The following is a 25,072-nucleotide window of genomic DNA, read 5'->3' on the forward strand; positions in this document are numbered from 1 at the left end:
GTTATGAAATTATAGTTACATGTCCAATAGCCTTGATTTGGCGAAGTGTTTTAGCTTGAGCATTGTACATAAACTTCTCTTGTGAAGTGTATTGAGATGAAGATGCGATCTGAGTTTGTAGTTGGCTGCCCTGAATATAGTTATCTATATCATCTATTGCAAGTAGCCTGCATTCATTGAAAATTGACTACTTAATAGAAAAAGATTACTTATAAATGAAACTACTAACTGAAGATGAGTGGTCGACATTATTAAAATTGCCTGACCTCTAATCAGGCTAAATCATAACTGCAACATTTGGAAGACACTTGTAAAGAGTTGGTCAACTTATTGATTTTTGAATTCCTTGATTTGGTGCGTGTTTTCATTGATAAGAAGTTTAGTTTCACTCCATGCATTAATGATTGTGTGTCCGTTGTTTCCTGCTATATAGAACTAATTAATTAACAACTACATTTAAGTAAATTGTAACAAACGAAATCTTTCATTAAACAATTAGTACTTGTGTTGAATTAATAATACCTTCTGGAGGCTTGACTCGTGCATGGTGGAAGATTATAATGATGGAAGATTATAATGATGGGACCAGAGTTGGGGTGAGCATTAACATAATTGAGGAATTGTGTACCATAAGCCTCCCATAGGGAGCAAGTAAGGATGATATCGCTGATCAAATGAATAATATCATTTGAAACATGGTTTGTATAGTATAATAATTAAATGTAAATATTGTTGTTACCTGAGATCTTTGATTTTGACGGTGACACAAGTTTTTTTGGTTGATGATGTTGAAGTTGAAGAAATGACCTCATCCACTACCCGAATAATATCTATAAATAAAAAAGATAAGTTATCCATTGAAATATGAAAAATATAAAACACATATATATTATTCAATTAAAAAAAAGAAAAAAAAGAAAATAATAGTATTACCAATTAAGTTGTTAGGAGGGTTCTGCCCATTCAAAATGGTGATAAAAGACACAAAACGGTACTGAGTCGGTGGGATTACAGGGAGATCAATGTCTTCTTCAAAAGTAGCAGAATAGAAAACAATTTTGAATTCATGGAGGCAATATTTGAACTGGAAATTACTTGAAAAAACTGAAAAGTTATGGATGATGTATGTTTGATTCTCTTTGAGTTTTCCCCTCCATTTAACAGAATCATCTTGTCGTATAACAACATGTATTTGATACGCCTTTTAATAACAAATAATTTATAAAATGAGATACTAACCAATAGAATGAAGATATTTGTTAACCAAACATAAAGAAAAAGTTAAAATGTAGACCTGTTGATCCATCAAAATAACTTCATCGTGCGCATTCCCATTTTTACTAACAACAGTGAAATAATTTGTGACCCTAACTGCTATTTTCCAAGTTTCCTTTGAGGTGTTAATGTCCTTCAATGGTATTGCATTTCTTGTCTATGAACCAATGCAAATTTTATAAACATAAATTGAAAATTAATCATTTATTTTAGATTGTAATATCTTTGAAGATGAAATGCAAAAGATTTGGAACTTAAAGAGTCAAGAAAACATAAAGAAGTTGAAGATGCAATTTCAGTTTTTAATAACATTTAGAAGTACACACAAAAAACCTAAAAAAATGCAAAGGAATATGAAATGAGATGGGTTACGAAGAATAATTTAAAGAACTAAGAAATAGTGTTTTTAAAAAATAGTTTTTTTAAAATAAATACAAAAAAACCTTAAAAAATAAAATGCAAAAGAGGATGAAGAAGTTGGGTTACGTTTTGTGTGGTGGAGGCTTAGAAAAAATTAAAGACCAAACAAATAACATTTTTAATAATATTTAAAAGTACAAACAAAAAACCTAAAAAAATGCAAAGGAATATGAAGAAGGTGAGTTACCAAGAATAACTTAAAGAACTAAGAAATAGTGTTTTTAAAAACATTTAGAACTACAAAAAACCCTAAAAAATAAAATGCAAAAGAGGATGAAGAAGTTGAGTTACGTTTTTTTGTCGTGGAGGCTTAGAAAAAATTAAAGACCAAACAAATAGCACTATTTAATTATTTAAAATTGTTTAATGGCACATGCGTAAATTGTTTTATTCTCTCTCTATGGCACCTCTCGCTATTTCTTCTCATATTGTTTCTCAACCGTAACCGTTCACAGAAACCACCACCACCGCGTGAATCTCGAAAACATGGCGGGAATTTTATCCTTCATCGATTTATTCCACCGATGGAGAATCATCCTATCAAAAGTGGTGGAGAGTGAGACTGGATCTGGATGGTTCTGGTGCTTTCCGTTTCGGGTTGACCTTCTTGCGTCGTTATCGCTGCTTTCTCTGTTGCAGCTTTTTCCTTTCTCTTTCTTTCATGATTTTGATATAGTATACTAAATACTAATATTATATATATTAGTAAAATAGAAACAGCACACATTGAAATTGAACAAAATGGAAGTTTAGTTGCAATTATAGGAAACAACACTCATAGAAGGAAGAACTGAAAATTAGAATGAGTTTAGTAAAATAGAAACAACACACATTGAAATTGAACGAAAGGAAAATTTAGTTGCAATTATAGGAAACAACACTCATAGAAGGAAGAACTGAAAATTAGAATGGGTTTGAAGGAGAAAGTGACAAACCTTGAACAGACTTGTATCACAGATTGTGGCAACCCCTTCTTTATGTTGTTCCATTTGCGATTTTCTTCTTCTTGAATCTATCTGATTTTCTTCTCCGTGAATCTGTTTGATTTGCAGAAATGTTGGAGTGTTGCAGTTTGTAAGCCACAAATATTTCAAAATGACAAAAATTTGAAGAAGTTGGGTTCTGTGCAGAAAACTAGAGTAATTTACAATTGTGATCCTAAAATTTTTGCAAAAGTTAAATTTTTGAAGGACAAAATTGTATTTTTAGTATAGTTGAAAATTCTTATAGTGTATTGTAGATTTTTGCTTCCATTTTCATTTCCACTTATATTCTAGCATATTTGCTTCCATTTTCATTTCCACTTATATTCTAGCATAGTTTATATATAAGCACTTATAATGATTGTGAATTCTTTACTGTCATCTATGATTTTTTTTCTTGCATATTTTGGAATACAAGAGGAAAGCAAGTCTTTTTTTATATAAAAGTTGTTTAATTGATTCCCAATTTCTACTATGTTTAACGAAATATGTATGTATATAATGTTTTGATGTTAATATTTAATTTTTTTTCGTTTGATGCAATATGTGATATGGCATGATTGCCAATCTATACTTTGTATGATTATATTGATTGTTTTAATGAGATTCTTAGTCTGATGATTATTGTCAAATAAGAAGAAATAAATCCAATAAATTATTTGTTTTTCATGTTGTAGTATGACCATGCAAGTGAATACACTAGCATAGATTGTTTTAATGAGATCAGTCATGGGAGAATATCCATTGTCTGTGATTTTGGGTCTTATTTATTTCTCATCGACCCAACCATATTTAATAAAGTAGCACATAGTTATATCATATGACTTTATTTGGTATATGGCAGCTGCCTCATCTTCTAACATGTATTTTCAGTAGAGTTTCAGAAAAATGTTTTTAAATTATGTTGTTTTTGATTAAATGTCAGCTGTCTCAAATTTATGCTCATGCTCCTTTTTTGTATTCATTATTATATTCTCATGCTTATGGTCCTTATCATGCTCTGTTGTTTGGAATTTTAGCTTTAGTTTTTTTCCCTTTTGGATTTAATTTGGTATGCATATATTTTAAAGGAATTGAGGTTACTGGAATTGAAGTTGAATTTGTTGTGTTCATGTGGCAATCTTCATGTCATGAGGAGAATGAGATCAGGGCTCCAAAATGATTTATTTTTTTATAAGAATCAAATGGTTTATTGGGTGCAGTGGATTTATTCCATAATTATTATTTATTTTTTTATGTTGTATACATTTTTGTAAGATGTGTAATCATAAGTGTGATACTCTGAAATCATAAATATTATTTAACTGTTGGGTGTTTTTTTTCTATTGAACTATAGCACAATTAGATATCCTTTTCAATTATTAAAATTTATATATTGTCTAAAAAAATTAGTATTTATTCATTATATTTATATATAAATATAATTGTTAATATTATAATTCTTTTTCCTTTCCGTGCAGCGCACCGGTTAAACACTAATCTAAATAATTAATGATGATTTTGAAATTTAATTAATTTGGATATTAAGCAATTAAGTACTCATTACTTATTTATACTTTTTAATTGATATCCAATGTATCATTGTCACGTTATTTAATTTGGTTACATATGCGCAAAATGGTGTAAAATTAAAAGTGAGTCCTCAAAATAAAGAGGCTAAACTTGAGGGATGAAAAATGCTAAAAAAACATGGGCTCAAAATCGAACAATCACGGTATTTGTGTTCCAGCGGTACAATAAAGCCTAATTTAAATGAAGTAAAAAATTGAAAGAAAAAGTTACACCAAAATTATATATTCCCTTTATTGTTATACAGTATTATAATTTAATATACTATACTATAATATATAAATCACCCTATGTAATATATATATAGAGAGTAAATAAGTATAGATTCAACTTTTATCCATCTATATAATTTCATTTTTTTTTATCTTTTCAAGAAAAAGTTAAACAAGCTTTATCCAACTATTCAGTTTTTAATTATTTTCAAATTTATATTTATGATAATTTTATTTTAATTTATTTTCTCCTCAAATTTATCTTTATTAATATTTAATCAATAGTATATATATAAATTAATTTTTGTCATATATATATATAGTAATTATTGTAAAAAACTATATATGTATATATATATATAACAATTATTATCAAATTAAAAAAATATATTATAATTTTTAATTTTAATTTTCGAATTTAAAAATATAATATTATTTTTTGTTTCCATTTTAAATGTATTTTGAAATAAAAAAAACTTCACAATTTATTTTAAATTTATATTTATGATAATTCTATTTTACAATTTATTTAAAAACTTCACAATTTATTTACTCTCCTTCCAACCGAATATTGTTACGCATCATATCAACAAAATTAAATCAACAAGCCTCAGGAAATATAAATTCTATATAAATATTTGAAATAACTTCAATTTTAGATTCTTAGGAATTAATGATCAATTTCATCCTCACAATATATTTTTCTTTGCGTACAAATGTTTTCAGTATTCACTTAAGATTGGCCCAAGTCCAACTGTACATCTTTATACTATATAAGTGTCACATTATTTTCTATTAAAGTATTATCTCGTTTTATTATATAAGCCTTACATTATTTTCTATTAAGGTGTATCTCATTTTAAATATTTCATTCATAGAGTATTTGGAGGTACATCTAACCAACATACATCATTTATGTCATGGATTCAGACTAAAAGTCTTCCTTCACTGATTCATCGATTCCTATCACTGTAGGACCTTTTTATCTTTTTTGAATTTCGAATAAAACATAAATTATGACTTCATTGATGCATAATCATCAATAATAAATACAAAGTGTGGAGATGTAAAGTTAGGATAATTAGAATATAGAGAATGATGAACTTTGAAGATCAAGTCAGATTACTTTAATCATATTTTCATAGATGAAATAATATGTTTCAAGTTATATTCTTTTATTAATTGATATGATTTACATTTTTTGATGTATTATTTTTCTATGCTAAATTTTATTATTTTTTGTTGTTGTATTTTATAATTGTTTTTGGACATTTTTTTAATAGTATTTTTGGACCATTTGAAAATAAAGTTAGGCATCTTATCATTAGAAGGAGATAAATGTAAATTATTTTTTAAGTGTTTAGTGAGTTATAAGATTTTGTCTAAGTTGAATTGAAGTACCATTTTTTCACTCTAAATTTTTCATATACAAAAAGTTAATCATTTTTTTTTTGTGTTCGCAATATTTTAACAAATAAAATTCAATACACTATGTAGAGCAATAATATTGAAAATTTTAAATTTATGTTTAATTGAGAGAAAATGTTACGAAATGTCAAATATCTCAACTACCATGAACAACTATAAATTTAAGTCAATTAATGGTCATGAATATAAATTATTTTTAAAAAGATAAGCATTGTGAATTCACACTTACACCTTATGATGATATTTTAAAGCTAAGAAAGACTCACACATATATTGGTATATATGATTTTCATTTGTTTTGTTAGAAGAGATGGTTCAAAGAATCGATAAAACAATTGAATATAGTCCTTATTTTTTTAGAGATTTTTGATGCAGAGTGTAATCTATAAAAGTGTATTAAGCAAAACTATGTATATTAAAAATTTCATACATAAAATTATAGAGAAATTGCAATTATTCGATTAACATTTTGAACACTTTAAATAAGAATATGTTGATTGATTGATTCACATGTGATTCCATCTATCAACTAACGTCTACAATTATTTATCAAATCAAAGTGAACTAAGCACTTTAAGTACAAAGAGGAAGTAAGAAAAGGAGCATTGAAATGTTTGTGCATCATTTTGTCTGAATCTTCTGGATTAGACGAAAATCTAAAAGCAATAACGAAGATATGTTGTATCCACTAATATTTCTTCAATCACCGTTTAAGGCCGGTCTTTAAGATGTATCCATATATATATATATATATATATATATATATCTTAATGATTGATTCTACGTATCTTCAATTTTAAGAGGGCATATCTTAGAAGATGACAAGTTTGTCTTCTTTAGAGCATTGACTTTTCAGATCTTTAACATTTTAGAGTGTTGACTTTTATCAGAGTCAAATGATACAATATTTGTCACCGTTATTAGAGCTAGACGATCATTTTTGCTAACACACTTTTCAAAGGCAAACTATTATTTTGCTTAACACACTTATCTGAAATACGCCACATAGATGATGTTGGTTTCTCGTCAAATTCATTACTGCACTAAAACAAAAAGCAATGTAAAATTACTAAAAATTCTCTACTTAATCAAGGAAATAAGAACATAAATATTTTATCAAATCAAAGAACTAAAATCAACAAAATATATTAAATAACTCTTCAAATTAACTAATGATTAAAGAAAGATAAGACTAACAAAAAAATAAAAAAAAATGATATGATGAAGGGTCATCAATCCACCAAGTGGTCTTGTAGGGACATTCAAGGTATACCTCAATAAGCGATTGTGTGATTATGGTGAGTTTCAAGCATTACACTATCCATGTTCACATATCATTGCTGCTTGTTCATTTCTTCACCGTGACTACATGACATATGTGTCTTCCAAGTATACATTGCAATGTATCTTTGACGTTTACAAGGAAGAGTTCCCAACAATTCCTCTTCAATCATACCAGCCAGAATACAATGGAATAAAATTGTGCCACAATCCAGCCATGAGAAGAGCTCCAAAAGATCGTCCACAGTCTACTCACATTTATACTCAAATGGATCAACAGGAGAAAAATACACACTCCAAAAGATGTGGTTTGTGTCAGAACGAGGGACATAACAAGAATAAATGTCCTTATGCTTCCGATAGAAATTAGTTCATTTTGTATTTGTATGTTTAATTATAATATTTAATTAAATTTTGTTATTTTTATAGATTCTATTTTATTTAAGTTTTTATTAATTATAAAAAGTAAAATTTAATTAGATAATTATTAAAAAAATATTAACATTGTATTTATTTAATTATTTAAAATAATAATTCCTTGAAATTAATTAAGGAAAAATAAATTATTAATTTAATTAAAATAATAATTAATAAAACTTAAATTAATAATTTAATAAAAATAATAATTATTAATTAATAAAATATATATTTATTATTATGAAAGATGTTAAAAAAAAATGATTAAACTCCCTAAGTCTGTGTCTACTAAATAACACTACTTATAAAAACAAAAACATATATATTTAATAATTAAAAAAAAAAAATCAATTGGGACAAGGAGTGTTTTTCGAGTTGGTTTTAATTTTAGGGTTTAATCATTTCTTTTCTTGCTCATTTCTCGTCTCTTGCATTCTGCTGTCACAATGTGGGCACTTCGTCGAACTTCATTTCGTCTCACCCCAAGGTAAACACTAAACTCACTCATTCTACCCGTTGTTTCTTCTGCATCATCTTTTCTTTTCTTTTATTTATTCATCATTCACAACCTAATTTTATTTTTTTATGAATTATTTGTGTTGTATCAATGTTACTAACTATTATTAACTTTAATGTTACTAATGATTTTTTTGCATTGTGTTAATTTAGAGAAATACGGTGTCAAGTATTTTTTGTGTGTATTTTTGAAATGTGTGTAAAGTATAAAATTTATAAACTAGAAGAGAGACATACATAAACATTTACGGTGTAACATATGGTGTTAGTATTTTGATGTTCAAATAACATAGCTGTTTAGTTTAATGAATTTGAGTGGTAAAATAGCTGTTTAGATCTTTTTTATGCACATTTAGGTGTTTTTTTTGTGCTAATTGTTTAATGTGTATTGTTTGTAGAAGCCAAGGGCTTTATAATGTTGGAACTTCTCGTGTCAAATTAATGCCAAATACTTTGGTGGAATATGAAGATGCGGCTCCTAATTATCATCAAATGAAACATGATAGATTTCTGTCATCGGGCCACACATTTTACCGCACAGGTCATGCTTCTCAGAAATTTACTGTGAGCAAGCGTGAACTTTCGTCACAAGCTGATGCTAGTAGCACAAAAGATGATGATGATGAGCTGGAGGTAGATGGAGATGGAGATAGTGTTGAGTCTCAAACAGATCTGTTTGAAGGTGATGAGGATGGCGGGAAACCACATAATGAGCTGGAGTTGTCGGATACTGAAAGTGATCTAGATGTGAAAAATTCATAGAGTAGAAACAGGAGATCAGAACTATTCAAGGCTGTTGTAAATCTTCCCGTTGATTCTGCGCTGAACAAGTGGGTTGAAAAAGGTAAAGAATTAAGCAGGCAAGATATCACATTTGCCTTGATTAATCTTCGAAAGCAGAAAATGCATGGAAAGGCTTTGCAGGTAAATGAATCAAACTTATATTTGCATCAAATTTTACATTAAAAGTATTGATGTTAGGAAAGCAAACTTAGCGTCATCATAGGGGCAGTCTTAAGGGTGTGTGGGAGGAGCGACCGCACAGGGCCCAATTTTATGGGGCCCCATTTATTATATGTTTATGCTTCCAAAAATACAGAAAAAAGAACACGTTCTTCAAAAACTTTCTAAAACAAAGACAAGAAATTCAGAATGAATTTTATGAGTTCTTTTTACAAAATAAAACACATTTTATTTTTCGATTGGTTTGAAATTTATGCAACACAAAGTCAAATTTCTTACCCTTTCAAACAAAATCAAAATTCAGTAAATCCCATAACAATTAGAAATAAAACTACAGAATCAGAGATGGCAAACGGTATGAAAATACAATATGAACATCCACCATTAAGACAAATAGTAACACACTTAGAAAAGCCAATAGAAGCAGCACCTTTCAAAATCCCAAGTGAAAGTACAGAAAAAGATATTAGACATATCCTTTAACAAAATAATTTTACAAATACATACCTTAGCACAATTGCAAAACAACTAACTAAAATAGAAGAACATCAACAGATTACCGTTGTTTCCCCAACTGAGACAACAAATTCAAAACTAAAAAACCCAGTTTTTAAACCATTCCAAATCTAAAAAACAAGCCAAAAACTGTTTAGAGAAGGAAAATCAGAATTTACCCAAGCCTTACATGACCAACTCAGTAGGATAGACCATTCTTCTACCTCTACACCTTTGGTAGCTAAGGATACCTTCAAAAAAACAGTTACGACTTTAGACCAAGTTTCTGAAACCGAACAGGAACCGCAAAATTTGTGCAAACTCCAATGGCAGAAGGGTCAACCTTCAACCATGGTTACAACACTAGACCTAGGTATTGAGAACAAACCCAATGTCCTTTATCAATCTAAATTCAACGCCAGTACTGTCTATGAATGGAACATAGATGGTATGTCCGAATACGACATCCTAAGTCTCAGGTCAACTCAAAGGATGGTGGAATTACCATCTTACACCCGCTCAACACTTAGAAGTATTGAATGCAATCCAAACCACAGAGGAAGAATTTCCATCCTCGACGAGATAGGAAACCCAATACCTGATGCAGTTACAACATTAATCCACACAATCAACCTGCACTTTATAGAATTACAAAAACCCAAAACTGAATTAAATTGTTTAATTCAAGGAAAAGAAAAACATCTATGTTTTTTGAAACAAGATGTTTCTTTTCTCAGAACTGAACAACAATTACAAAATAGTTTCATAAATTTTTTTTTTCAGAACTCCAAAAAAGAATTGAAAATGAAATTTGTTCAGATATGCCAAATGCTTTTTGGGATAGAAAACAACATATGGTAGATCTACCATACAAAAATGACTTTTCTGATAAACAAATCTCAACAAAAGCTAGACCTATTCAAATGAATTATGAACTAGAAATGCATTGCAAAACAGAAATCCAAGACCTAGAACAAAAGAGTTTAATAACAATATCTAGATCCCCTGTTGTGCAGCCTTCTATGTGAATAAAAATTCTGAAATAGAAAGAGATACACCTAGGTTAGTAATAAATTACAAACTTTTAAACAAAGCTTTAAAATGGATTCGATATCCGATTCCAAACAAAAAAGATCTTTTACAAAAATTGCATTCCTCATCTATATTTTCAAAATTCGACATGAAATCAGGATTTTGGCAAATACAAATTGATTCAAATGGCCGATATAAAACAACGTTCACTGTCCCTTTTGGGCAATATGAGTGGACAGTAATGCCCTTTGGATTAAAAAATGCTCCTTCAGAATTTCAAAGAATTATGAATGAAATTTTTAATCTATTTTCAAAATTTTGCATTGTCTATATTGATGATGTTTTAATTTTTTCAGAAACCATTGAACAACATTTCAAATAATTTAGAACATTCTTAATGATCACTAAGAAAAATGGAATGGTTGTTTCAAAATCCAATATTTCACTTTTTCAAACAAAAATCCGTTTTTTAGGACATTATATCTCTTAGGGTACTATTACCCCTATTGAAAGGTATTTAAGTTTCGCGGATAAATTTTCTGACAAAACACAATTACAAAGATTTTTACGAAGTTTGAACTATGTACTAGTTTTTTGTCCTGACATTAATAGGATAGCAAAACCTCTCCATAATAGGTTAAAGAAAAAACCTGTCGCCTGGTCAGAAGAGCATACCAAAATATTTCAAATAATCAAAAAACAGATTAAAGAAATACCTTGCTTGCATCTAGCTGACCTATCAACCCAAAAAATTATTGAAACAGATGCATCAGATATAGGATATGGGGTATTCTTAAACAAAAAACAAATAACAAAGGATGCATTGTACAGTTTACATCTGCACATATGGGGGAAAATTTACAATTAATTCGAAGTAAAATTTTTTGATTGAGTCACTTTGAAATTTTGTAATGCACATGACAATTGAAAGAATTTCTTTTTTGATTGTAGAGTAATTCTTTTTGCAATCATTCCAGTGTGCAGGCTTGGGTAAATTCTATAAACTGCAGGCAGATTGTGTGGATTAATGATGTAACTGCATTAGGTATTGGGTTTTCTATCTCGTCGTGGATGGGGATTCCTTCCTCTGTGGTTTGGATTGCATTCAATATTTCTAAGTGTTGAGTGGGTGTAAGATGGTAATCCCACCATCCTTTGAGCTGGCCTGAGAATCCTGCTATTAGGAGTTCAGCTATGGCTTTGTCAGACGCATTGGCTTGGGTTTTGTAGGCATTGGATGCCATTGTCATTTATTGTAGGAGACTTAGGATGTTGTATTCGGACATACAGTTCCATTCATAGACAGTACTGGCGTTGAATTTAGATTGAGAAAGGACATTGGGTCTGTTCTCAATACCTAGGTATGGTGTTGTAACCATGGTTAAAGGTTGACCCTTCTGCCATTGGAGTTTGCACAAGTTTTGCAGTTCTTATTCGGTTTCAGAAACTTGGTCTAAAGTCGTAACTGTTTTTTCGAATGTATCCTTAGCTACCAAAGGTGTAGAGGTAGAAGAATGTTTTATCCTACTCAGTTGGTCATGTAAGGCTTGGGTAAATTCTGATTTTCCTTCTCTAAACAGTTTTTGGCTTGTTCTTGAGATTCGGAATGGTTTAAAAACTGGGTTTTTTAGTTTTGAATTTGTTGTCTCAGTTGGGGAAACAACGATAATCTGTTGGTTTGTAATGAGTTTTGTATAATTGGAAGCTATCTTGGACTTCTGGTTTCAAGATATCTGGAATGGAGCCATATAATCTCCATCAATGGGCAAACCATTGAGGGATTTTCGAAGGTTCCATGGTTTGAAAAACCAGCCTTCTGAAAAAATCTTTTAGATGACCAATTGAGGATTTTTATTATAAAAGTGATCATCGATTGTCCAAATGTTTTGATATTCTGTTTTGACAAAATACTTAGATTTTGGTTTAAACAAAGTAATTTGAGAATCATTTGGATTTAAAATAATTTTTGAAGTTTCTCCTTATGAGAGTTTTGAAATTATCCCTCTTGTGAAGGTTTTGAAATAATTTTTTGTGAAGGGGTTTTTGAAAATTCTCCTCTTTCTTGTCCTAGAAAACCATGATAAGAGTTGACTAGTTTATTCAAACAAATTAGATTGACTTTATTTTTTTTTTTTTTTTTTTTTAGTTATTTGATATAAGTCATACATAAAACAAATCACTTAGAAAATGAAAATTTTAATGATTGAACTTATCTTTTGAATAGACTTAAATAACATGAATCTAGTGGTGCACATATGTCTTTTATGAGTGAATACATTGATTTACTAATCAGAGTTTAGAAAGACGTAACAATTGATAAGCACCTTGAAGAGCTTACAAAAAAGAAAAAGAACTTTAGATGAAGGTATTAGTTAGGATAATTTTTGTTGCTATATATACACACACGCGCGCACACGCATATGGCTTATAAAAAAGTAAGGCTCTAAGTTCTTAATTCGTAGATGGCACCCAAAATCTTTGGGATGGCCCTGCGTCATAATTTCTGCTGATTTACAGATTTTCTCTGTTTCCAAAAAACTCATTTTCTGTTCCCACTCTCTCTCTCTCCTGATTCAATCAAGTCTTTGTTACTTTTGATCTTTTGCTGTTTACTTCACAGTTCATATCCCACTAATTTTGCAGCATTTGTATAGGTATTGTATGTATGAATTATTTACCTTGTATCCATAATCTTTGGTATAGTTGCCATCCTGTTACCACATTTTTGGAGTTGCCGGGTTGGTCATTCCATGTGACTCTGGAATAACAACTGTAGTTAGGCCTGCAGGGATGGCGGAATGACCTGTTTTCTTTTTTGGCATGTAGATTTTATTGTGAATGACATGTAATTTTTCATCAGTCGATTTTACAGGCATATTGTCTTATTTGATCATTCTTCAAAAGCATTTTATGTATTACATTGTTGATTGTTAATGTCTGATTCTACAATATAATGTAATTTTCTTTTTTTTGTTGGAACTGTAGGTCCTTGAGTGGCTAGAGTCAAAGAAAAAGCTTGAATTTACTGAGAAAGAATATGCTTCTAAACTTGATTTGATTGCCAAATTACATGGCCTACGAAAGGCAGAAAATTTCATCAACTGCGTTCCAAATTCTTTCAGAGGAGAATTATTATACAGAACATTACTAGCTAACTCTGCTAGTCTGAACAATTTGAGGAAAACTGAGGAAATATTCAACAAAATGAGGGAGTTAAATCTTCCGGTTACAGCCTTTGCTTGTAAGCAGTTGCTTCTTATTTATAAAAAGACTCACAAGAAGAAAATAGCTGAGGTGTTACTTATGATGGAAAAGGAGAATATCAAACCTTCTCCTTTTACTTATAAAATTTTAATAGACGTGAAGGGCCTATCCAATGACATTGATGGAATGGATCAAATAGTTGAGACAATGAAGGCAGAAGGTGTTAAACTAGACCATCAAACACAGGCATCCTTGGCTAGGCATTATGCCTCAGCTGGGCTTACAGAAAAAACTGATGCTATATTGAAGGATATTGAAGGTGAAAACTTGAAAGAGAATATGTGGGTAATCCCAACTTTGCTCCGCCTTTATGCAATTCTGGGAAGGGTCGACGAAGTGGAGAGAATTTGGAAGGTTTGTGAGTCAAGGCCTCCTCGGATAGAGGATTGCCTTGCTGCTGTTGAAGCTTGGGGAAAGTTAAACAAAATTGAAGAAGCAGAGGCAGTTTTTGAGATTATGTCAAATAAATGGAAGCTTTCCGCTAAGAACTACTCAATACTCCTCAACATTTATGCAAGGCATAAGTTGGTAAACAAGGGCAAGGATCTTATTAAGAAAATGGGAGATAGTGGATGCATAATAGGTCCATTGACCTGGGATGCTCTTGTGTCACTTTATATTCATGCAGGGGAAATTGAGAAGGCAGACTCTGTTTTGCAGAAGGCAATGCAGCAGAATAAGATGAAGCCATTATTTACTACTTATATGACTATTATGGAGCAGTATGCAAAGAGGGGTGATGTCCATAATACAGAGAAGATTTTCTATAGATTGAGACAATCTGGTTATGTTTCTAGAATATCTCCTTTCCATGCTCTAACACAGGCTTATTTAAACGCCAAACTACCGGCATATGGAATCAGGGAGAGGATGAAAGCTGATGATCTATTTCCCAACAAAGCTTTGGCTGAACAGTTGGCTCTATTAGATCCATTTAAGAAAACTCCTGTTTCAGTTTTGCTTGATTGAGGAAGCATATTCTATCTTGTGCTTGTACTTTTCAAATGAAACTATTATTTGTTAGTTTTATGGTAAGATTGAACTTCCCAAATTCGAATATGTTATCTTTTACTTATTACTGCGTACATAGGTTATGTGGTTCTATGGGGTCCATTTGTTAAAGAGTAGATATTCTCTCAAAAGAAATGGGGAGCTTTGTTATATAATCTTCATTCTAGAAATGTATGTTTCTATACCTCAAACTATGGTATAGAGTTTTCGATTTCTTGAGAATTAAGAAATTAGAAGGATCTATATCCATAGGTATATGGTGAAAGAAGAAAAATTGAGAGATGATTGAATTATAAAAATGAGGGTTATTTAATAACCGTATGACATATTTTCCCATTTCTATGGCATGGTTTTGTTTCCACCTATAATGGCGGGTATCAAGGACCCGTTTAGTTTTGTGAGAATATATATTTTTTTTAAAAGTTATGTTCATTTTAGTTGTTAACAAGAAAGTAAGAAAATTTTGAATTGAATAGTTGTCTATATTTTTAAAAATAATGTGTCAAGAAAATGTTTTTAATATTTTTATTAATGGATATTTTATTTTCTCTCTAAAGCAATAATTCACTTCACGAGTCTCTCATCAAAGTAAAATGAAGACACATTTTAGAAAAAATAAAAAATCTATTTTTATGAAGTAGATAAAGTTTTAAACATTTAACTTCTTTTCGACAATTTTTTAGAGGCATGTCGTCGCATCTACGATTTTCAATTATTTTTTTATTGTTTAGGGTTTCAAAAGCTAACATTCTACCATCAACCTTATTTATTTGAACTATCTTACCCTACTTGTGTATGCATATTTTTCTTTAATGAAATTATTTTCACTTTTACTATTACACTCTCTTTTGTCCAGTTACACCCACTATCACCTTTTAAAAGAACATAAAATGATTAAGTTGTCCTCAAAATCAAATCCAATTTACACATCCTACCAAAAACCCTTTATTCTCTTATCTCTCATTTTTGGCATCATGAGACTAAAGGCCAACCTATCTGCTTCTTTCTTTTAGTATTTCGCGATTTCGACTATTATTCTCGCTCTCATCCATTTTCGTGAACTTGCTGAAGCAGACTCACAAAGGATAAGCCACTTTTGCAAACCATTTACAAGTTTTTTCGATGTCTTTTGTTCTAGTATTCCTCTTTATTTCTTTTTGCATAAATTTATGTGAATTAAGTTGAAGTAGTTGAAAATATTGTAATATATATGTGAGTTGATTGGATTCATGTAAACCTATCTGCTTCTTTCTTTTAGTATTTCGCGATTTCGACCATTATTCTCGCTCTCATCCATTTTCGTGAACTTGCTGAAGCAGACTCGCAAATGATAAGTCACTTTTGCAAACCATTTACAAGTTTTTTCGATGTCTTTTGTTCTAGTATTCCTCTTTGTTTCTTTTTGCATACATTTATGTGAATTAAGTTGAAGTAGTTGAAAATATTGTAATATATATATGTGAGTTGATTGGATTCATGTAAACGTGTATAAACTCAGTTTGTGTAGGTTTACGTATGCATAATTCACGAATGTGTTAGTTACTAAAATATTTTGTTGAGTGTAACTGATTATTGAGCATGTATGTCTATTTTCCAGCACGCGTGGTGTACTATGTTTACTGTCCACGAGAGTCAGGTAAGAGTTAATATGTCTTATGACTATGAGACTCGTGTTAAACCGACCATTTTAGTTGGAGCTTGCTGATGTGGTGATGATCGTGCTACTTTGTCTTCAAAGTAGCTACAACAGTAGAAGCATATGGATCAACCTGAACAACTAGATGAAGATGAGCCTCAACAAGAGTAGATGAATCAACCTATCAATGCAAATAAGCCCCAACAAAAGCATAAGGGTTTAGTAGCTAAGGGATTCCCTGAAGGTCTTTTTGACACATATGTCCTTAGGACATTTAGTGACCACATGGCCACTTGACTTTGGAATGGAGGGGTAATTTAATGTCATATTATATTTTTACAGATGTTGTTATAATGTCATTTACACATATATTTTATTTCTTTATTTTAGGCATATACACAATTGAGCATTCCTCATTGTTATTGTAACACCCCGATTTTTAAGAGTGATAGTGTAAATTTTTTTAAAAACAACTAAACACATTTAGATAAAATATTCATAATCTTATTGTAATTTAAATCAGAATAAAATATTTAACTGTAAAATTCTTTTCCAAAAGAGACGATTAGAATCTCTGTTTCATTATATAAAATGGTTTCAACACAACAGACTTACTTACAACCGAACAATTCACATAGACTTAAAAAAAAATACAATTTTTTCAAATACATACACTCCATTGTGACAACAACGTTGTAATAAGGAATGGAGAATAAATAAAATTCTTAAATAAAATCCTAAGTTGATCATTAATCTAACTGAGGGTGACTGGGTTTTGAGGATTCACAAGTGACATCAAGCCTCATTGCTTCCGATTACCAATCGAAAATCATCGCTATGTCGCGTCTTCGACGTCGTTGCAATTCCAGCACGACTCTGGTGCGTAAGCCCGATCCACAATAATAGTAGAGGGTCACAATATAAAAACAACATACATACAAAAATACAAAGCACAAAAGCATAACATGGCATGACATCAAGTGATAAACAAACATGCATATAAATATCATCATATAACAAACATGACTCGTGTGACAAAACATTCTAATGCGATGCTTATATGCCAGTACACATGATTCTAGAATTTCCACACCTTCTTTGAGGGCTGTAAATCATAAATGTACCGCCTCTCACAGACCAATATTGATTACCGAGGTGCCACCTATCACATGTCATCACGATTTACTAGAGTGCAGTCTATCACAGACCTACACGACTCCAAAATCCTTGTAAGGATAAGGTTGACCAATCAACTAAAGGAAGCACCCCATGGCCCATCACGGTCATCACTAACACTGTGACTCATCACGATCACCACTAACTACGAAATGCGTGAGCATGCTCCGACTTTTCCAAATCAATCATTATGTAAATGCAATTATTAAAATACTCTCCTTTTAATACTCGTTAAACACTAATAATTTTTAATACTTTTTAATACTTTTTTACAGAGTATACTCAAAACATATTCTTGTCAATCACATTCATAACACATATGTTATTAGTTAAGAATACATAATCACATAAAATACATAAACAGTGGTGTGCACCATTATTCACCACATGCAAAAAGAACATCTATACATACACACTCTACATTCAAGCATATATAATATCGTTAGAAAGTGCCCTTACCTCGACAGTGCTTTACTACACAAGCAACTTACGCTAACATAACCCATCTGACGATTCCAATGACACCTCTCAATTTCCTTGTACCCAAAACCAATCAATTAATTAAATCAATACAAGTTTCTAAACAAACCCCCAAATGAACTCTAGGTTCAGCCACTATCCAAATCAATTAGGCTTTGACTTTTCTCTTATGGTCTCTAACTTCAGAAAGACTTTGGTTTAAGTACTTTGACGAAATTGAATTTCAAAACATTTATTCCACACTTTGAAAATATCGAAATTGTTTTTCAAACTTATTGAAGTTCAATTTAAATCTTTGTCTTTAACAATTTAGGACAAAATATTTTCTAAACAAAATCAATCAAAGACAAACATACTCACACAGTTTGAAATTTCAATTAAATCATCAATCAACTACATAAATTTCAACACTTTAACATTTGAAAAACTAGTAGAAGTTTTGTATTAAGAAATCTTATAAATAAAAAAACTCAAATACTAAGAGTTCTAATATTCTAACTATTCAAAATCATAATTTTCCAATTTGACATTTTTCAAATCTTAATCTTTATTAATTAGGATTTGTATATAAACTTTCACTTAAAAAGCACATTTTCTCATCAACACCAAATATTTCTCAAGTTCACAATTTTCTTTTAAGTCTTCAACTAAAATTTTCATTCATAATAAAATCAGATATCAAAGCCTAAAATTATAATCAATTAATGTTTTTCAAAATACCTAAATACTTTTTCAACCTTGAATTTTAGCATCAAGTTGATATCCTTAATATAAAAATTAAAACTTGTAACTTCAAAAGTTAAAATTGAAATTTTGTTCATAAAGTGAATATTTCTCTTTCAAACATTTTTTATATACAAAATTTGAACCCTTATATATATTTTTTTATATGAACTATTCTCAAAATCATGAAGTTTGAAACTTTGTTTCTCAAAGTTAATTTTTTTTCATAAAAATTAAAAATTTAATGTCAATGACTAAACTTTTTTATTTCAATCTATAAAGGTAGAAACCTTGTTCTCACAAAAACCCAAAGGATAAAAGCTTTAGCACCTTAATAACAAAGTAAACTTAAAACCAACTTTTAAACAAAATTTTGAACTCTCTTTATATATATCACCCGGTTAAAATTCATTTTACTCATCAAAGTTTTTCAAAAAACTTCAAATCCAAATCTAGTTTAAAACACCATAAATAATCAAGGACAACAACTCCTATGATTTCAAACTTTAAACAACTCCAAATTTTAATTTATACTGCCATAAAAATCACAAGACAACTTTTTTCTAACTTGTTTAAAGTTTACAAAATTTATACCACTCAAATACTTTTGAATTAAAATAACCTACATTAATTCATTTACCCTTTATTTCAAAACTTATTCCAAAAAAAAAAATTGTCATGAATTTTTTTGTTTTCTATCTATTTTCCTTAAAAATTTCAACCCAGCAAACATAAAATATTCATAGTTCTCTCCACCGTTTACTCGGTGTAAACAATCTCAATTCATTTTTGAGACTCAAGGAGCTAATTACATAAACATAGAAAATTATAAAATTTACTTCAAGGTTACATTACTCAAGAAAACTAATCAATTTCTTTTTTGTCAATCACTCACTTACTTTAAAATCGTCATCTCACAATTTTGAGTTTTTTTTAAATACATCATTTTGGTCCCCAAACACCTTAACATCTAATTGTCATTTTAATTACAAAAACATAACCAAACACATTTGCAAAAGTCTTCATAACTTTACTAACTTAAACCCTCTAATAAAATTTCTATTGTAAGTTCAATCTTATTTATTTGAAAACAACTCATTACGTAACTCAAACACATAATCAAATTTTCACATTAAGACACACCACATTTGGTCTTACTAAAAATTTGGGGGTTTGATATTTTTTGTTGTTGTTGTTATTCATGTTACTAACTCCTCTAACTTCAATATTAACAAAGCACTAAGGAAAAAAACACACTTTCATTTTACTCCATTTCTTAGGGTTTTTGATTTTTGAAAGAAAAAGAGTTGAAAATGTTTTATTTAACTTCCTAAACATTAATAACAACCATAGTAGTGATCATTAAGCAAGATCAAAGCTAAAAAAATACCCAAAAAAGAAATCAATTTTCTCCCTATATATGCATGCTTACGGGTTTGAGAGAAAATAGGAGAGAAATGGCTACCTCAACTAGTGATCATTAGCTCTTTGCAATCCTCTCAAGTAGTGAAACAACTTTATAGTTGGATGTTTTGTGATTCGAGGCCTCTAAGTTGTCCAAAAATGAAGGAGAAGACTTGTGTTTGGAGATAAATGAGAGACGTCTTTGAAGAATTAAAGAAAGAGATAGTAAGATGATGATGAAGGATATGAAGTGCTTTTATAGGGAGGGGGAAATGTTTTTTTTTTCTACTTCGCTTAATTAATCTACTATCCCAATTTCCAAATTAATCTCCAAAAATTTCTAACCATAAAAATTAGTTATATAAATTTAATCCTAAAATCTCACCATATACTTTATGACACTTAGTCATAATCACATCACATCACATCACTTCTAGATCTACTTTAGTAAAAATGTATATTCTCTTCGCAGTCCAATTGACAGATAAATTGAACAGTCCAATTTAACTCTCCTAATGTTGATAACAATCCTCTATAATTCGATAAAATTATTCTCATACGAAAAATTATAACTGGGTCTTTGAAAATATTTTTAAAATATTTTACCAACCCATCACTTCTAATCTAATCCTTCTTACACAAACGATTCTAGGGAACACAAAAAAAGAAATAGTGAAGTGGCTCATTTTCGTCGTTACAAAGTTTTACTACATAAGAAAATATCTAGATATTTTCTTTAACCACTCATTAAAATATTAATATCCTACAAAAATATCTAGATATTTTGTGACTTTAAGTCACATAATCTCGTTCAGTCTCTGAGTTTGTTCTTAAACGAGTCGCATTTCGCTCACGAATAAATTTATAGGTAACTTAAAATTTTTATAATAAATCTACAAATTAAAGCTTTACAAAATTTTGATAATAAATTTTTATCCGATGAAATTTTTGCTGTTTACCTTAGAAAATTATAATGTGATCAAATTCTCATTATAGTCGATATATAAAACAACCGATTAAATTTTAGTGTTATTCAGAGTTTGTCAAAATTTAAACAGCGGGTATATCTTGCTTGTTTTTAAAAAACTCAGTAGAAAATTATTTTTGAAATTTAAACAATGTCAAGACATTCACGTAGTCATTTATCATCAAGGAAACACCCGGAAAAAATTCATGGATTAATTTGCAAGTCAAACACTTACAACAATTTTACAAACAACCGATAATGAAAACGATAAACAGACAAAATAATAAACAACATAAGACATAATTAGACAGTAAGCCTAATTCTAGTTATAAATAAATTACGGGTCTTACATTACAACCCTGCTAAAAGAATTTTTGTCCTTGAAACCTAAAGTAAGAGTAACAACCCACACTAGATTTGTACTCAAACTCAACATACATGATACAACTTGTTTCATTGGGTCTACGCAAAAAAAAGTGTGTCAATCCCTTTTCATTGGGTGCTTAGTAACTCTAAACATTACCATAGCCGGTAAGACTCGTTCGTTCCATTCAACATAATTTTGTCTACTATCAACAAGATATTGAGGATGATAAGTTTCTCAATTTGTCAATAGGTAGCCAACAACTATGATGGTGGCTTAGACCATCCTATCCTAATTGTAATAGCGCTCCATGCGACTTGCACTTAAGGTTACCATGAGGCACAAGTGGTCTAACAATCTCCTCAAGGTACACTGGATGAGCACGACATCCGAAATGGGCTAAACGTCAAAGATTCTTAAGACACTTAGACACCACATCTCAACCCAAAACTTTAAGGCATTAGGTTTATATGTCATTCTTCTTATATATCCAATATTTTTTCTATTCCTAGTCAATGTGGGACTAAACACTATTAATTGAATTCCAATAGATACATCTTCATTATTTTGAAATCATTACTTAACTTACTCTTGTATGTCTTTTTCCAAAAATTGTTCTCTTATTTGACTGCCACATTTAGTACACACCATTGTGCGTCATATCTCAAAATGTCATCCAACCTAACTTGATTTTCTTTTGTCTTTCCTCTTACTATTCAACTCTTCTTCGTTCGAATATGCTTGTCATCCTGGTCATTTAGAATTCCTTCAACAATTCAAACAAAATATTAATCCCTCTTAATTTTCACGCTTCCTATGAAATATTCTACATCTAAAATATATCTCAAAACACTCTACATCTCTATCGCCATTCAATCGTCCATGTGATCAACATACATAGTCCTTTATTTGCGTAACTCATATGTTATCATACTTTGTCTTTCTTCATTATAGCGATTTCAATAAACAAGCCTTACTAGTTCCCACCAAACTTTCCCTACCAACCAAACATTTAACTATTATGATTGACGTACATGATGACATACCTCCATGACATGTATTCAAGTAATGCCTTTGAATCATTGGCATACCCTTCCAATAACAATGTATGAATTACGGGTGAGATAATTCGTTTCGTGAATCCTTAATTGACATAAGCTACATCTCCATGTGCTACTCCAACAAGTTTTCTTGGCACGTTTCCAAAATTTAGTTCACTCGTTGGATTTCTTATTCATTCCTGACCTTCACCAAGGTAGCAACTAAAAGAGTCTTGAAAATCAAACGCCCTAAAGAACTATTCCTCAAACGTTCCCAGTAAGCATCTCCTAAAGAATAATTATCTTTAAACCTCATTCTCATAAATTTGTAGTAAAATATCTCCAAGACCCACGTACCTTCGTCGTTCATCTAGCCATTGAAACACTCATTTCAAATCTTAACGCTTGACTTCCTAACACCAACAACTAAACCATAAATCATTTGCTACATTTCTTCCTTTTCACTCTCTATCATTGAATAAAATTCTAAAATCTGATCCTCGAAATCTTTTAATACTCATCACATCGTCTAAATTCATCCATTTCATCTTAAGATACAATACAAGGTCTTATTCATCATTGACTCTAACCGTCTTAGTAATCTCAGTAACGAAAACTCTTCTAATCATAACACAACATTTTTAGTAAATCTTTAAACACTTCCATCCATAACATGAATTATTTATAAGTTTCCTACCTCAACTACCTCGATTATACAAGTTTATGGTGTCACTTGGTCCTCCACCAGCCTAGTGGATATTAATATCCTACAAAAATATCTAGATATTTTGTGACTTTAAGTCACATAATCTCGTTCAGTCTCCGAGTTCGTTCTTAAATTAGTTGCACTTCGCTCACGAATAAATTTATAGGTAACTTAAAATTTTTGTAATAAATCTACAAATTAAAGCTTTACAAAATTTCGTGAATAAATTTTTATCGAACGAAATTTTTGCTCCTTAGCTTAGAAAAATATAATGAGATCAAATTCTCATTATAGTCGATATATAAAACAATCGATTAAATTTTAGTGTCATTCAGAGTTTGTCAAAATTTAAACAGCGGGTATATCTTGCCTATTTTCAAAAAACTCAGTAGAAAATTATTTTTGAAATTTAAACAATGCCAAGACATTCACATAGTCATTTATCATCAAGGAAACATTCGAAATTTGTTTCATGGATTAATTTGCAAGTCAAACACTTACAACAATTTTACAAACAACCGACAATGAAAACAACAAATAGAGAAAATAATAAACAACACAAGACATAATTAGACAGTAAGCCCTAATTCTTGTTATAAAAAAACTACGAGTCTTGCAGTTATAGTATTTGAAAAAATGGAGGCTGCAAGGTTATTAACTAATCTAGTTGGAGTTACAGAAACCGCTTGTGCTTGTGTTGAATTTGATGTTACACGATCGTCACATGCTCAATACAGTTGGCTACTCAAAGTATATTGTTAACGATGTAATGAACAATTTTTGGGAGATGGTTGCGAAGAAGTTTCTATTATTTTTGTTGTTGCGCCCTTTTCAACAAGATTGCATTTGCAGTTAATGTTGCCTACTTTGAGTGTTTTCGTGACCTCAACATTTGTGCTGATATGCATGGGGTGTTGCCGCTCTTGCACAATTGAATGATAATCTATGTGAATCCAACCTTCATCACACTAGGAAGGTTTATACTTATCTGATTCTTTTACAAGTACTAAAGGTGTTGTTTATTGTGATTCATAAAAAAAAGTTGTTGCTTATTGTGTTAATAAGATATACAATTAGTTATAAACTAATGTTATTTTATTGTATCTACAAACATGAGTCTATTTTATTGTATCTACAAACATGAGTCTATGAGCAATTTTCTTCACTCTGCATAGATTGTTGTAAACATTTTTCTATATATGTTGAGGAGATAATTAGATCTATTCAATGGAACTCAAAAAGGGATAACGGTCTATTTTATCCTTTTAGAAAGACACTTGATGTGGCAATGATATGTCGAACTTTACTTTAGAAAACATGTTAGATTATTAAGTAGGGTCTGGTTCGTCCTTTTTGGTGAGTTGTTTGAAATTAAATCTAACATCATAATATTATAAATATTATTTTATGACAAGTTTGTCATTTGGCAATTAGTGAAAGATTAATCTTATTTTAAGTTTCTATTAATAGTAATTAAGTTCTTATTAACTATTAATCTATTAATTATTAATACGAATATTATTTAAAAAAAATTATTGAAAGATAAACATATTAATGTTATTGGAAAAAAAAAAGACATCCAAGTGTGTTATCAATTAATTCTACCATTTTGAAAAAGAAGAAGTCTTAATATGTGAAAAAAGGTAAAAAAAAAAAAATGACTTTGCAAACCGATATTAAATAGGAATTACTACAAATTATACACCTACA

At 30.0% G+C, this 25,072-nt stretch overlaps 1 protein-coding gene across 3 annotated transcripts; it reads left to right on the plus strand.

The window, feature by feature from the left end:
- Positions 1-7,936: 7,936 nt before the first annotated feature.
- LOC101502753 (pentatricopeptide repeat-containing protein At1g80270, mitochondrial-like) lies at positions 7,937-14,931 on the plus strand. Of its 3 annotated transcripts, XM_027333887.2 has the most exons (4): positions 7,937-8,072; positions 8,500-9,025; positions 11,569-11,636; positions 13,577-14,931. In XM_027333887.2, exon 4 carries the CDS (start codon positions 13,796-13,798, stop codon positions 14,822-14,824), a length of 1,029 nt encoding a protein of 342 aa, XP_027189688.1. In that variant the 5' UTR covers positions 7,937-8,072; positions 8,500-9,025; positions 11,569-11,636; positions 13,577-13,795; the 3' UTR covers positions 14,825-14,931. The 3 variants fall into 3 exon arrangements, with proteins under 3 accessions (XP_027189688.1, XP_027189686.1, XP_073223984.1); XM_027333885.2 differs by lacking the exon at positions 11,569-11,636; XM_073367883.1 differs by lacking the exons at positions 7,937-8,072; positions 8,500-9,025; positions 11,569-11,636 and adding an exon at positions 11,991-12,142.
- Positions 14,932-25,072: the final 10,141 nt, after the last annotated feature.

This window comes from Cicer arietinum, chromosome 4 (assembly GCF_000331145.2).
Source record: "Cicer arietinum cultivar CDC Frontier isolate Library 1 chromosome 4, Cicar.CDCFrontier_v2.0, whole genome shotgun sequence".
NCBI classification, from domain to species: domain Eukaryota; kingdom Viridiplantae; phylum Streptophyta; class Magnoliopsida; order Fabales; family Fabaceae; genus Cicer; species Cicer arietinum.

What these genes read in the sequence shown, in the direction of transcription:
- LOC101502753 (XM_027333885.2), top strand. Translation starts at nt 9,005, where the DNA reads ATGCATGGAAAGGCTTTGCAG. An exon ending in TGCATGGAAAGGCTTTGCAG is followed by an intron (nt 9,026 to 13,576) that starts GTAAATGAATCA and finishes TTGGAACTGTAG; the next exon opens with GTCCTTGAGTGGCTAGAGTC.